Source organism: Volvox carteri (assembly GCF_000143455.1).
Source record: "Volvox carteri f. nagariensis unplaced genomic scaffold VOLCAscaffold_20, whole genome shotgun sequence".
In the NCBI taxonomy this organism is placed as follows: domain Eukaryota; kingdom Viridiplantae; phylum Chlorophyta; class Chlorophyceae; order Chlamydomonadales; family Volvocaceae; genus Volvox; species Volvox carteri.
In genome coordinates, this window is record NW_003307563.1 from 1606498 (window position 1) to 1620701 (window position 14204).

General features: G+C 55.7%; 2 protein-coding genes across 2 annotated transcripts; one reads left to right on the forward strand and one right to left on the reverse strand.

The window, feature by feature from the left end:
- Positions 1 to 2556: 2556 nt before the first annotated feature.
- On the forward strand, positions 2557 to 3373 carry VOLCADRAFT_46239 (kinesin with TPR domain; the record flags this gene model as incomplete). The annotated part of the gene is made up of 2 exons (XM_002950748.1): positions 2557 to 2670; positions 3128 to 3373. Coding segments are annotated over 2 exons (360 nt in total), but the record flags the coding sequence as incomplete, so codon positions are not given.
- A 1525-nt stretch (positions 3374 to 4898) lies between these two features.
- On the reverse strand, positions 4899 to 13313 carry VOLCADRAFT_104891 (uncharacterized protein; the record flags this gene model as incomplete). Its single annotated transcript, XM_002950850.1, has 17 exons — positions 4899 to 5863; positions 5960 to 6080; positions 6414 to 6621; positions 6735 to 7046; positions 7215 to 7386; positions 7641 to 7901; positions 8082 to 8426; positions 8621 to 8879; positions 9246 to 9356; positions 9474 to 9896; positions 10349 to 10573; positions 10834 to 11041; positions 11411 to 11693; positions 11958 to 12224; positions 12420 to 12943; positions 13014 to 13079; positions 13153 to 13313. The coding sequence occupies 17 exons, from the start codon at positions 13311 to 13313 to the stop codon at positions 5724 to 5726; spliced, it is 4086 nt and encodes a 1361-aa protein (XP_002950896.1). The 3' UTR covers positions 4899 to 5723.
- Between the last annotated feature and the right edge of the window lie 891 nt (positions 13314 to 14204).

Below are 14204 nucleotides of genomic sequence, written 5' to 3' on the forward strand. Positions count from 1 at the left end.
CACACACACACGCACACACCTCCCCCGGCAAGATTCAGGTTACCGCCTGTCCCAACCCCCTGTCCCATCTTCCAATGCCCGGAAATAGCCACCATGCCGTAACGCACACACGTCACGTACGGACACCCACGTCACCCGGATACCACCAGTGAAGTCATGTACGATAGTGTACGATATCGCGTACGACCACTTGAGTGTACTAATAACCGCTTACGGGCGATATATGGCCATGTACGGCTGGTAGGTACGAGGAGGCGGAGGCGGCTTGGCGCGGCGCCCTGCACGAGGCCCAGCAGCTGCACGGCGCTGACTCCCTGGAGTCGGCTGCCTGTCACAGCGGACTGGGGGTGGCGCTGTCCGCCGTGGGCCGCCACTCGGAGGCGGAGAGGCAGCTGCTGGCGGCGTTGCGGCTGCGCAGGGCGGCGCTGGGTGAGAGGATGAGAGGACTCGCGAGGGGGCCTGCCGGCCGGGGGGAACTCTGATGCGGGGTGGGCCTGAACGATGAAGATATGCTGCTGGACAGGATCTGGCCAGAGAGAAAGAGTGTGTGTGTGTGTGTGTGTGTGTTTTGGGGGGGGGGAAAGAGAGTTTTAATTGCATGATGCATTCCTAGCACGTAGGCATGCAGCTACCAGGACCGTTCCCTCGCGTCAAGGGTGTTCGGCTCCCCGCTGTTCTCAACCCCCTCCTCTCTCCCCCCCTCACCTTTCCCCCTCGTGCGGCGTCTCTACCTCACAAACCCACCTACTTACCCACTCAACCCCCTCACTGCCGCAGCCTCCACCCACCCACCCCCGTCACGCACTCGCCTCCGGTCACTCCACCCCGAATACACACACACACACACACACACAGAACCACACGCACGCCAGTTCCTGCCCGCGGCTCAGTATTCCATTAAAGCACACGCCCGCACGCACCCACGTCGTACACAGGTGACCGACACGCTGACGTGGCCACCAGTTTGTCCGACCTGGCTCGAGTGATGCGCAACACGGGGCGGTACCGGGAGGCGGAGGCGGCGTACCAGGAGGTGCTTCAGGTTCGTGTGTGCTTGGGGGGGAGAGGGGGGGGATGTTTTATGGAGAGGCTTGGGGGGCCAGGGTGGAGGAGATTGGGTGTGTGTGCAAGAGCAACAGGAAGGGGGGTAAGACAGCAGCACATGATGCAAGCAAGCAGGTATCGGAAAGCTATCGGCTGGACATCTATCGGGGGGCAGTAGGGGGGGTTTCGCGGATTCCGTGTCTCATCTTGATCCGCAACGGAGTCCAACTCGATGCCCACTTTCCCCCCGCCCTCGCGCAGAAGTGAAATTTCCGTGAGGCACTTACTTGCAACCTGTTCTTTAGTTTACTTTGACCTGCCCCTCCCTCTCCATGACCCTTCCCGTTTGTTCAGTTTTCCTGTGACCGCGCCTGAGGGGCACTTGGCACTTCGGCAGTGGCCTCCCGCGACGTTTGCACCACCACCACCACCACCACCATCATCATCATCATCATCATCATCATCATCATCATCATCATCATCATCATCATCATCATCATCATCATCATCATCATCATCATCATCATCATCATCATCATCATCATCATCATCACCATCATCATCACCATCATCATCTAAGTTCTCTCCTCCTCCCTTCTCTCCTCCTCCCTCCTCTCGGTCAGTTTTTACGTTTGCTACTATCTTGCCCTGGCAGCAGCTTCAATCGCGTGTGGTTCGTCTTTCCCTCCTCTCCCGATGTTTTCTGCGCCTCCGCCCCCACCTCTGCCCCCGCCTCTGCCTCCGCCTCCGCCTCTGCCCCCGCCTCACCCTCCGCCCCCGCCTCTGCCCCCGCCTCCTGTCCCCCCCCCCTCCGCCCCACCCTGGGTCCGCAGGTCCGTCGTGAGTTGCTGTGTGAGGACCACCCCTCGGTGGCGGACAGCTACGTCAGTGCGGGTATCGCCGCGGGGCTGCAGAGGAGGCACCTGGAGGAGGAGCACCTGTACCGCAAGTAAGCGGGGAAAGGGGGGGAAGGGGGGGGGAAGGGGGGGAGAGGAGGGGGGGAAGGAGGGGGGGAAGGAGGGGGGAAAGGGGGGGGGAAAGGGGGGGGAAAGGAGGGGAGGGAGGCCGCATCTGTTGCGCAAGGTGAACGGGGTGGGGTCCCCGCTGAGAGTGGAGGAGTAAAACATGCAAGTGTGTGTGGATGGATACGATAACACGTTCCGGCGTCCAGGTTCTCGGGGGAGCGGCAGAAGGAAAAAAGGGGAGGAGTGTTGGGCAGCGGAAGGGAAGGCCGGACAGGATCGAGCCTCACCCCAGCCTCCTTTTCCTCCTCCCCCTCCTCCTCCTCCTCCTCTTCCCGCCCATGCACCTAAAGATATTACCACTCCCCTCCTGCCCCTCCATATCCGGCTTCGCTTGCCGAACGGGCGCTTGATGGGATGGCAGTTAAGGACACACACACCTCCTTACTCCCTAATCACCCATCCATCCCTCACAACCCTACTTTTCACACACACACACACACAGACACACACACACACACCTCCGCTCACCTCAACCCCATCACGCAGGGCTCTGGCCATCCGTCAGCGCTGTCTGGGCCCCGACCACCCCGAGGTGGCGCGAGCCCTCAACAACGTGGGCACTGCGCTGTCCAGCCAGGGGAGACACGCGGCGGCTGAGCAGGTGTGTGTATTTGGGGGGGTGGGGGGGTGGGGGGAAGATGGGTTAGGAAGGCCGCCAGGACGGAGGTTTCGCTGACCAGCGGGAGAGGTCGGCATGGAGGAGGAAGAGAAGGGGTCCGTGATAAAGTAGGGGGAAGGGGAACCAGGCCCAGGAGGTTTAGATTGCTGCTGCTGCTCATGATGATGCTGTTGCTGATGATGAGGAAGAGGGTGATGTTGGGCTGACCCTTTCCCAGGCTTCCTGCCAACGTTTACTTCTATTGGGGCACCTGGTTGTTCATTTGGGTCATTAGGATTTCGGGAGCATTGGTGCCCTGCTTGCTTGGCGGCTTGGATGTCGGGCTGCTGGTATTGATTCAGTTGTTTTTGTGTTAGTGTAAGAACACCTCCGCCGATTTGTGTGTGTGTGTGTGTGTCCGTAAGCCGTACGTCTCTCTGCCCCTAAATCGTTCGTTCAGGTCTTTCGGGAGTCCCTCGCCATGAAGCGCAAGGTGCTGGGCCCCAGCCACCACGCCATTGGCGCCACCCTCAACAACATTGCCCGCAGCCTGCGCTACCAGGGCAAGCTGCCCGAGGCGGAGGCAGCCTGCCGCCAGGCCATCGTCGTACTAGAGGCGTCGCTGGGCGCCACGCACCCCTCCGTCATCACCGCCGTCACGAACCTCGTTGCGCTGCTCAAGCGCCAGGGCAAAGACGCGGAGAGCGCGGCCGTGTCGCAGGCTTACCGTCTTCCCTGCACTCAGGACCACGTGGGGCAACCTCAGGCTCAGGTTCACGCGCAACAGTCTCCAAGGGACCAAGTACCTGCGGGGCCGCCGGACGGCTTCACCGCGGCAGCGGCGGCTTCGCCTCCGCCACAGCTGCGGCCTGGTAAGCCGCCGCTGCCGCCGTTGGCATCGCCGGGCAGTGGTCCGGCTCGGGCCCAACAGCAGCAGCAAGTGCCCAGGTATCCGGGTGCTAATACGGGTGCATGTCGGCACCCCGCAGAGGCAATGCAGGGATGTGTTCAGGGAGGAGGAGGACGTGCGGAGGGCACCAGCCCCGGGCCGGCCAGCGGCTGCGACGGTGGAAGGGGCGACAGAAGCGGCGGCGCCAGTATTGGCATCGGACTTGGGAGTGACCCGCCCGAGTTGAGTTCAAGGCTCGATGCCTCGCCATTCCAGCGGCACCTGCTGGTGGAGGCAGCGAGGGCAGCTCAGAGGGAAATGCAGGTGCGTGAGCGCCTGGGGGGGAAAAACAAGGGCTATGGGGCGGTGGGTGGCTGCCACGGGCCCTCGGCGTAAAAAGTTCCGTTGAAACGAGAAAATGTTTTCACAGCTTTTCAGCTGAGCAAATCAGACCGGAAAATGAAGTCGCCGTTCCGGATCCGTAAACCTCCCCTGGTTGCGATTTCCCGTGTGTTTACGCCTTACGCAGGGGCTGGAATCCGCAGCCACTGCAGCGCAGCGGCTGACTAGCAGTAACCACAAACTTAGGACATCGGGGGCCCTGGATGGCCAGATGTGTAGCTTGACGACGGTCACAGAATTCACAGCGCGGGCCAGTATCTCTTTAAGCAGCAACAGGGAATCAGATGCAGGGGCAGCAACAGCTGGCAATTGACACCACTATTCATCAATAAGTGAGCTCGCACATCGCAATGAGATGTACAATAAATGTAATCCCCGCCGTCACATCCCCTCGCCAGTGAAGCACTAACTGTGCCGCGTGTATTGGTGAGGGCATGATTAGGTTTTGTTGGACCTTCATGATGCCATAACAAAAGGTTATGCAGGTGTATGGGTGTGTGGCGCTGAGTTTATGCTCAACACTTGATGTGCTCAATACATGGGAGTTTGATGGCGATGGCAATAAGCATGCATCCCATGGTTGCATTCAAAGCATTACCAGCTGCGCAGTAGACGTTCTAGCGGGCCAAATGCATGATATTGATTATTGCGGCAGGTTGTTACAGAGCATGGACGAGCGCCGCTGGTCTGCATACGTGCGCGGTGTGATTAGTAACCGGGGAGAGCGTTGATGCAGTGCCATAATGTGTGTGCGTGCCATAATGACATCCTGCTTGTGACGATCCCTAAAGCACCCACGAGAGCTTCATTACAGTGATTCCTTATCATGCAGAGGTGCCATCGATACTAGGCCGAAGGACTGCAGGTGCTAATCCGACGAAGTAGGTTTGTGCGTTTCCGATACCTCACGTCGTAACTGTCTCACCTGCTTCAGTCAAGTGAATGCGCAGGGTTGTTACACGTCGGGTAACCCGACTGACGCAATGCCATAATGCATAATAAGGTATCTAATCGCGATCATTTTAAGGCCACGGCGATAAGTCACGACAACAAGGTGTCATCACGAGAAGATCCGCGGCATAAGAAGCGTGGAACACTGGCATCGCGAGCTTTGTCCGTGTCATAGTAGTCGTTTACTGTGTACCCAATGGCCATGCGGCCATAACTTCATCAACAACCTTCATTACCCGCGGAATGTCCTTACCCAGCCTGCCTTGAATGCTCTGTGGGGTTATAATGGCTGCGACTGAACTTAAGCAAACCCAACTCAAACCACGCGCTTCTCAGTTAAAAAATTCAATAAATACCGCGTACTCGCATCCTGAACCACACAGCCACGCTTACATGCACAACCGAACCATCCGCTGCCTTGCAGTACCGAGAGCTTCCCCCACACGTTAAGCTGGCGCCGCCTATCCGCTATTACCATATTGCCAGCATACAGTCAATACTAGTGCCGCCCGACCAAAACATGTGGGGCCCCCAGTACAGGTCATGAAAACCCAAGAGTGCGTACACGCAGACCAATTATCCACAACACCGCGTGCAGCCGCTACACAACATCATCACGGGCCATTAACGTATACATTCAATTTAGGCATGGAAAAGCGTCAACGCCGCACGGACAAGTACCTTCACGCAAAACCACTATACACCACGTCACACAGGTACCGCCACTGCAACCACGTTGCGCGCTGCACCCCAAACTATTATCTTAACGATGCTAAGGACAGTCATAAAACTGACACATGGTCGCGACGACGCGTCAGTGCTTCAGGGCTAATTCATACGTTGCCAGGATCTCGCGCTCCTGCTGGCCCGCATTCTCCGGAGGCGATAATGTGTCCGTGCTGACGGGACTAGCAATGGCGCCCGGTGCAGGCGCCAAGCTAGGAACGGGGCTTCCTTGCGTCAGGGGCGGAAGGCGCCGAGGTTGCAGCGAGGTACGGCTCCCTAATGGCGGCAAAGGCACGCTCCTCTGCGCCGGCGCGTCGCTCCCACCGGACGGCATCTTGTCACCACCGTTCAGGGCCACAGCCCGGCTCGAGGCTTGCCCATTTGCATCGTACACGACCGCGACTGCAGTTGGTGCCCCTAAATGCTGCTGCTGGTGTTGCGGGGACTGCAGGGACTCGGCCACCGGCACGACCGACGGAGGAGATGGTGGATCCACGGATCTCGTTGCCGCCATGCTCCCCGATGACGATTTGGGCCTGGTATGCGAAATAAAAAATTGATGAAGTCTCAATTACTCCCAACGCTCAGCATTGCAGTGACTTCAGCAACTTTCCGATATTCCCCCCAAAATACCCGCATCCCGCAATACAGGGGAGCCTAGGAGGCCTATATCGTGGCCCAAACACAAATGCGCCGCCCCGTCAGTCGACCACGCGTGCGCCGCACCCGTATATGGTTAAGTGCTGCACGCTGACCGCGTGCATCACTCGATGCGCACAGTGGATGAAAGCGATGGATTCGTTCGTTCTTGCGACACGGTAGGCACATACATGGGAATTGGGACGATCCCCGGTAGATTTGACTTCTTGCGATTGCGGTAGGGGTTGTCGGTGAGTTCGTTGTCCAGGTGCGTGAGCACAGGGCTGCGAACCCCGGTCTCGATGCGGCCCGCCTGCCGCGCCCCCGAGCTGACCAGACCGTAAAACCTGGAGTTGAGGAGTAGAGCCAACACAGCGGCATGCATGGAACGCCCTTTAGAAACATACGCGCTCGACGCCGAATCCAACACAGTCCATTCACGCATCAAGGAAGTGCCTACGCGTGGTCACCAACTTGTACACCTATTAGAGTTTCGATTCTTTCAATTGCAGGTACAGTGTCCGCACGGGTGCAGGGGGGTCCGTCAAAGCCGGGTTTTTTTCTTTGATTGCATTCAGAAACATGCCTGGAGCGTGGGTCGTAAGGTGGTACGTAGCCCCTATTCTTGGTGGCCTTGCCAGTGAAGATGCTCGTTAGGATGGATGGCTCCTGGGACGGCTCCTGGCCCAGCTCCTCCACCTCTTGCCGGCCTTCCCGATCCATCTTCTTCTGAATTTCCTGCACGATGGTGTGGTCGAAGGGGGCGAGCTGCCTGCGAGAGTGGGGTTGCAGGGGCCATTGGGAACCCATCACGTTAAGCCAGGTCCAGGAAGAACTGCGCTGACACACAGCATAACTCCTTATCAAGTTACAAGTTCCGCACGACTGCGGGAGGGTCCGTCAAAGCCGGGAGGCCATGCACTTATAAGGAGCCACTCACTTTTTGGCCATCCGTAGAAAGAAGTCAGGCAGCTGGCATGCGGTTGGAACAAGCAGCAGGTAAAACCAGTATTGCGCTGACGGAGCCGAAACGCCGATGAACAGATAGTAGAGGTCCGAGCTAAGGAAGAGGGGGAACGCGCCGTACGCCAGCAGGTACAACCACCAGACGGCTGCGGGGTCGGTGCAGGCGGCGGACATGTTGGCTGAATAAGAAGTTAAGGGATTAAACGTCAAGTAACGCGCAAGCAACCGCCCCATGCATGGGAGCTTCTTCACCTGCCAAAGGCCGTGCCAGGTAGGTCTCTCGTAGCAGGGCCCTCAACTCTATGGTAGACATTGCCCACAACGAATTCGGCCTGGAACCCCGTGCTAGTTAGCGGACACTCCTTGATGCCCAGCTCACAAGCCACGGGTTGATCCTTACCCATGCTAAGCCAGATGGAGACGTGGTGCGCCCAGGTCCATTGATCGGTGATCTGGATCACTTGGAAGTGCACCGTCAACACCACGCACGAGAACATGAGGAGGCCCGTCTGCCACATCGTGTAGGGGTTGCCATCGCCGCGGTCCGAAACCGTCGAACGGCAGCCCACCAGGATGAAGACCATGATGATGCATGTCTGGTACAGCGATGACAGGAGCCACAGCGCGATAGCCCGGAAGTTGAAGTATTCGTTGCGCTGGCCTACGGTGCAAGGGATCAGTAAGGCCACACTATAAAAGGACGATCTGATGCCATCTGCGGCAAATCGCACGCCGTATACACACACGCCTGGGAGTGAGATAGGTCTGCCTATCGGAAAAGGGGATATGGATTGAAGAGTTGGCTACGTTTGGCAACCCTCACGCGTGTTTTCCGACGTACCCTGCATATATAATCCCGGGTATCTCAAGGCCATGGCCTTGTCAACGTCGCGGTCAAAGATGCCAATGACCACGGGTGTAAGCGCCGTAAACACCACATTGAAGAGCGTCATGTAGAAGTCATTGTAAAGGAACTGGCCGGAGAAGTTGTTAAAGGCGTTGAAGACGAAGATGGTGACGCCGAACAGCATATTCTTGTAAAAGAAAAACAGGACCATTCGTGTGATGCGTTTGTAGCAATACCGCCCGTGCACCAGCAGCAGCGGCACGAGGAAACGGAACTGCGCAATTGCGAAGTCAGACGACATGACCGCCTGCATCCCCTCCTGTCCGCTGATGCCCACGCCTGTAAGTAGACGGTTTCATAGACAGGCAAAGCAATTTAAATTGTCCGCCAAGCAGGCACAGGTGGGATATGAAAACTCTTCGACTGTGATTCACAGCATGTGGACTTGTCCATGCGATGATTGTGGGCGACTAATTCGACCAATAAAATGTCGGTGTAATGCAAGAACCAAAGAGCACGATGCAACCCCTTACCAATATGCGCGCTCTGGATCATGCCCACGTCATTGGCGCCGTCGCCAATCGCCAGCGTTGTGTCGCCCTTGCTGCGCACCAACCGAGTCACCTGGGCCTTTTGCAAGGGGGACACCCGGCAACACACCACTGCCTTGCAACGAGTGCCCACTCGAAGAAACAGCGGCGCCAGCTCCTTAGAAAGGGCGTACGACAGAGCCTTGCCGTCGATCACGATTGCGAACGTGGCGGTCGGGTTGTCGTCCATGGTTTTCTCCGTCTGGACACGTGGATGATGGTCGCAGGATCACACACGCAGTCAGACTCGGCTTCAATATCCCGTTTAGGCGAGTAATTGATAGCGGCAGTGACGAGGCAGCAGCTACGATGTGAATCGCTTAAGGATAAGCCTGTCGCAAAAAATATCTGCCAAGCAATATCCTAGTCACAACGCTCGACATCAACAGGATTGTAGCCCTCAAGTTTGCGTTATAACGATGAATATGAGTTAGGTTGCATGTCCTAAAAATGCTGTTTGCTGCCGTACCTCCCAACGAATACAACTACGTAATATACGTTCCATGCAAGAGGCAAAAGCCAGTTCAATGGTAAAAAGGACGAGCAGGCGTGTCTGCGTCCCACTTACCGTCTCTAGCGAGCGTGCTACTGCTGCATGTGCAAGCCTCTCTGCCTCCTCTTTGTCGCCCCTGGCTTCCGCCTGCTCCACCTCCTCAACGCCGTACACAGTTATGGTGAACTGCAGGCACCAGTATAAACCAAAGCGGATTGAACTAAACTTAGAACCAAATAATTTTCGCACGGTCAAGGAACGCCAGATCCTCGGCGTTACCCGCCAGGCTTCATGCCACCCCACCTGCATCATGTCTTCCCGTAGCAGGGAGCATGCAAAGCCGATGTTGATGGCCGTCTCCATCTTGTCGCCCGTCAACACCCAAATACGAATTCCCGCCATAGCCAGCTGCTTAATGCACTGCGGTACCCCCTCCTGGAGCTTGTCCTCGATTGCCGTACAACCCAGCAATCGCAGATTCCGCTCGATCTTCTCGCTGACCTCCGCCACCTTCTCATCGCGGTCCACCAACGATGTCTTGGCCGCCACATATTCCGGCAACCACACGTTGCCGTACCACTCGCGGTCGACTTCAGCGTACGACAGGCACAGCGTACGGAGGCCAGCGGCCCCGAACTCCTCCATGTGGCGACCGGTGGACTCCTTCATGGCTTCGTTGGGACCGTACTTGGGGTCCAGGCGCTCATAGATGACCGTGTCAGCGCCCTGCAGAGCGAAGAGAAGAAAATTTTGTAGCTTAGATGCGGCAGGAGCAAAGCGAGTATAGCCTCTAAGCTAGGTTATGTACGGCAGCCGTATGGCTTGCTGAGAATTCGAATTTACTATTTCAGCTGACAGCTCCATAGTTCCGGCATTCTGCCTACACTATTGGAGCTTATTATTATTGTTGCTCTCACTTCCCGGCAGTAGTGTAAGGCCCTTGGCAGCCCCGGTTTCGCCTCGCCCTGTCCTATCCGGCACCCCGAATGCAACCGTACAGCAAGCCATGAAGGCTATAGGACATAAGTGGCCGATTCTAAAGTTGCAAACCTAGGCACGTCGGGCCGTCACCACCCGTCAATGCAAACTTCAACCTGTAGCGTGCGGTAATAAAAATGACTTTGGAGAGCAATCCCAGGAAGAGGTTTCGTAAAACAACATGAAGGGTATTCTCTTACCTTGGTGAAGATAATGATTTTGTCTTGTGACTTGTCCCGTATCACCACGCTCATACGCTTGCGAGTGGATGTGAACTCCAACACGTTGAGCACCTCGTACTCCACGTCATGGTCGCCTCGCGCAGTATGCTCACGCACTGAAACCGTAGTGTTCGTGCGCTTGTAGAAGAAGAACCCAAAGGCCTTAGCGGCAACGACAAGTGCCGCTTCGTCTGGGGATTCAGCCTGCGGTACGGCCGCATGAAGGCGGTCCTAATCAGCAGCTGCATACATAGGTCCAGCATGTTGACCTAAAAGTTAGTAATTCCCTAGGACACCTGGGCACCAGATACTACGCGCGGTCGATCTTACTTAGGTCTGTCTATACGGAGGCGGACAAGCCATCCCCACCTTTTACGGGTAACCTTTCCACCCTCCACTTCATTACCTTCACCCCAAGACCTGTTAAACCGTCGCTACGTTGTTTCATACAAAGGCATACGTACCTCGTACTTGATTGTGTGCGGTTCCGTGGGTCCATCGGGGATGACCGTATGGCAAACCGCTAGCAGCCGGAAGAACATCTCGATGATCTCAGGGTCCTTTGCTGTGAACCACGCGTCGCCCATGAGCCGTTCGTCATAGAAGTTAAAGTATCGCTCACGGTGCTTCGCAGCTTCAGGCTTGTCCCGGTCATCCAGCGTAATGCCCTTCCTGGTGGTCGTGATAGCAGTAAAGCGTAATTTTCAGGTATCCTTGCCATCCTTCTCCGTTTCCCCATTCTCTGTGCATTCTTCTATTAGCTGTTCGTACAGTTAACCCTTGCCTGACACTTCTGCCCCCGCCTCGTATCGTTATGCGTGTTATGTCTGTGTAGGGCCATGAATTTTAGGCGTCGCGGGTACATATACATATCCCGCGCACGCAGGGGTGTAAAGGAAGCCAGTGCCTGGTAAACCCATGCAAAAGTTCCATGCAACGATTTGCTGGGTACTGTTAGTCCAAGCCAAACCCGATCTAACACTTCGCAGCAGATTCCAATCTCGTACTAGACCATGGGGCATCCTGTATCCGCGTGCATACCTCAGAGCATTCGCCTTCTCAATCTCGGTGATGCCCGCGCCGTAAGACACGCCCGCGATGGAACACTTGAAAAATTCCATGACATTGCGTGTAAGCGTGCCGGTCTTATCTGACAAAATTGTGTTCACCATACCCAGCTCCTCGTTGAGATTTGAAGTGCGTGCCAGAGCGGGCGTGTCCGTTTCCGCGTGGTACATGTCACGGTCGTTGTTAATGTAGCCCATGGACTGGGCAATTTTGACCAGCTCCATGGACACATACAGCGAGATGGGGATGAGGTACCCTATATGGGCAGCAGTCGTCAGGTAGGTAGGCCAGGGTGTTTCCGGTCATGCTACCCCTTCATGGTGCTGAGGCTCCCGTTTCACACATCATTTGTCGATAGGTTTACGTATTGAATCCCCGGTCTCCATCCTTACATCGTGAACACGTACCCCTTACCCCGAGCCCCCCCTTACCCCGAGCCGAGCCCTTACCCCGAGCAAACAGTAGCTGTCCGTGAACCCCAAACTCAGGCCCCTTATACTCCCCTTGTTAGGTTGCTCACCGTATAAGATGAAGGACGTAATGAAGGACGCGAATCCCACGAATCCGGGGTTGTCCGGATCATACTGGCTCTTGCCCGTGGCCGGCGATAGGTACCAGTGGTTCTCCATGTGGTCCTTCGTCCACACGGCGAAAAAGATGGAACCCACGATGCAGAACGAGAACAACAAGAAAAACATGAAGAAAATGATTTTGTCCACAATGCGTTCCACATGGCTGCGCTTCGAAGGCGCCGGAGCCGCATTTTTAAATATCTTGGTCTCGTGGCCTGAGGGGAGGAAGTAAACTGATTGCCGTACTTCTGATGCAGCACAATCAGCTACCAGGACCGGCGTGCACATGCATTGAGCCCATTTAAAATCCTAAAATGGCAAACAGGCTAACTCATAGAAACCATCCCAGTTTACACCTATTGGCGCAGGACTGCATGTACCCAAAAACACAGTGTGCGTTGGCAACGTACCCGCGTAGATTACAGCACCTACGACCTTCTCCGTATTGCGCAGGTTGCAACCACGCAGGAGGATGGCGTTCGGGCTGATGGGTAGCGTCTTGCCGTCGAGCAACAGGTTCCCAGTAAACTGATAGAGGCGTGGGTTTGGGCCCTCGCACTGGATAACCGCCTCACGAAACTGAACGAAGTCCTGCTCCCCTAGGTCTTTTGTCTCATCGGGGGCCTTCTTAATCTTCAGGTTAGTCTCCCCATCCAAGTTCATAGTCTCATTGTAACATGTGCCCTCCTCAGTTTCCGATGTGAGAAAGAGAAGGTCCGCCGGGAACTGCTCATCCTTTTTGACGACGAGTATATCGCCCACACGAACGTCCTTCCAAGTCCGGGTGATGTACTCGCCCTTCTCTGGGTCCAAAACCTGGACTGCACGATTGTTAATTTCTTTGTCCAACTTGTAGCGCTTGTAGTCTTCGATTGCTTCTTTTATCATGGCCACTCCAAGCACAATGACCAGCGGAGTCCATGTCGTCCATGCCCTTCAAGGTCACAGGTTCGACTAGTAAGCGCCGCTGACTGCAAACCCCGAGGCACGCGTTCCAGACCTACCGCACAGGCGAGAAGGGCGTCAACGAGAGAGCAGCTACAAGCGTGAAGTATATGTTGGCCACACGTCTGCAACGGAATGGGGCAGTTGACCGACTTGTGCCACCATACCATACATGGCTGCCCCTGCTGTGCTGATCACCTGTATTGTTCGAAAAGCGCCTTTGGAAGAAAAGTCCAAAGGTTATATTTTGTGGTGCTGGTATAATTGCCAGCGTAGCTCTTGTCATGCTCGCCGGTGTTGATGCGAACAGTTCGCTGCTCCGGCTCCCGCTTTGCTGTATTTTTCTTGAGCAGCTCCATCATTCAGCTATGAACTAACATGAGCTTGACAGCTGCCTGGTAGTCATATTCGAACGAGGCTCGCGTGCAATTAGAATTAGCGCTGCCCTATTTCGACCTGCACATAGAAGATCCGTGCAAAAATCGTGTTTTGTCTGAAACGTGAAGTCTCCGTTAGGGCAGCTTCCAATTCACGTCAAATCCCGTACCTGGAAGTAGCCGTACAGCAAAGTGCCGTACAGCTCTGCGCATGCAGAAGTAATGCCCTCGTATCCGCAACACGGCTTTCAAATAGTTTGTAAGTACCTTCTGCATGACTGCGGGCACTGGCTTATGGGACGGATTAAGGCTACTTGATGCCACAATTGGCTGCGGTTTCTACACGTTACTTGGACCTGTGTTCAGGACTGCCCATGACTCTCGGTGCAGAGCATCCCCCAAGCTTCCTCGCGTGCATCAAAGTCATTATGGTATAAAGATTACGCTTTGTGGGTAGAATACCGTACCTGAAAAAAATTTGAAGTTGTCCTTGTGACTATCGGGTCGGCGCATATGCCCCCCAGCTCTAAGCAGCCCATATGAAACCCACATGGCAGCAGTAAATGCGTGCCACTGTCCGGAAAAATTTTCTGTCGTTCCAGGGGCCTCCACGAAGACCCAGGACATATGGCAGGATGGCCGCGGCGGCCATGTAGCCCCTATCCGAAGCAGTCCGAAGCTAAACGTAGCTGCTTGCCGCAAAACAAAAAAACATCAAAGGATCAAGACCGCTTTTTCCAAAGGAACTCGAGCTTTTTTTAACAGCTTTTTTCAACGGCTTCTCCTTGCCCATCCCGGGGTCGCCTCGAAAAAATCCAGCACACACGACAAACACCTTCAGAGTCTACTTGAAGCGCTTTGGCGAAACCTTGC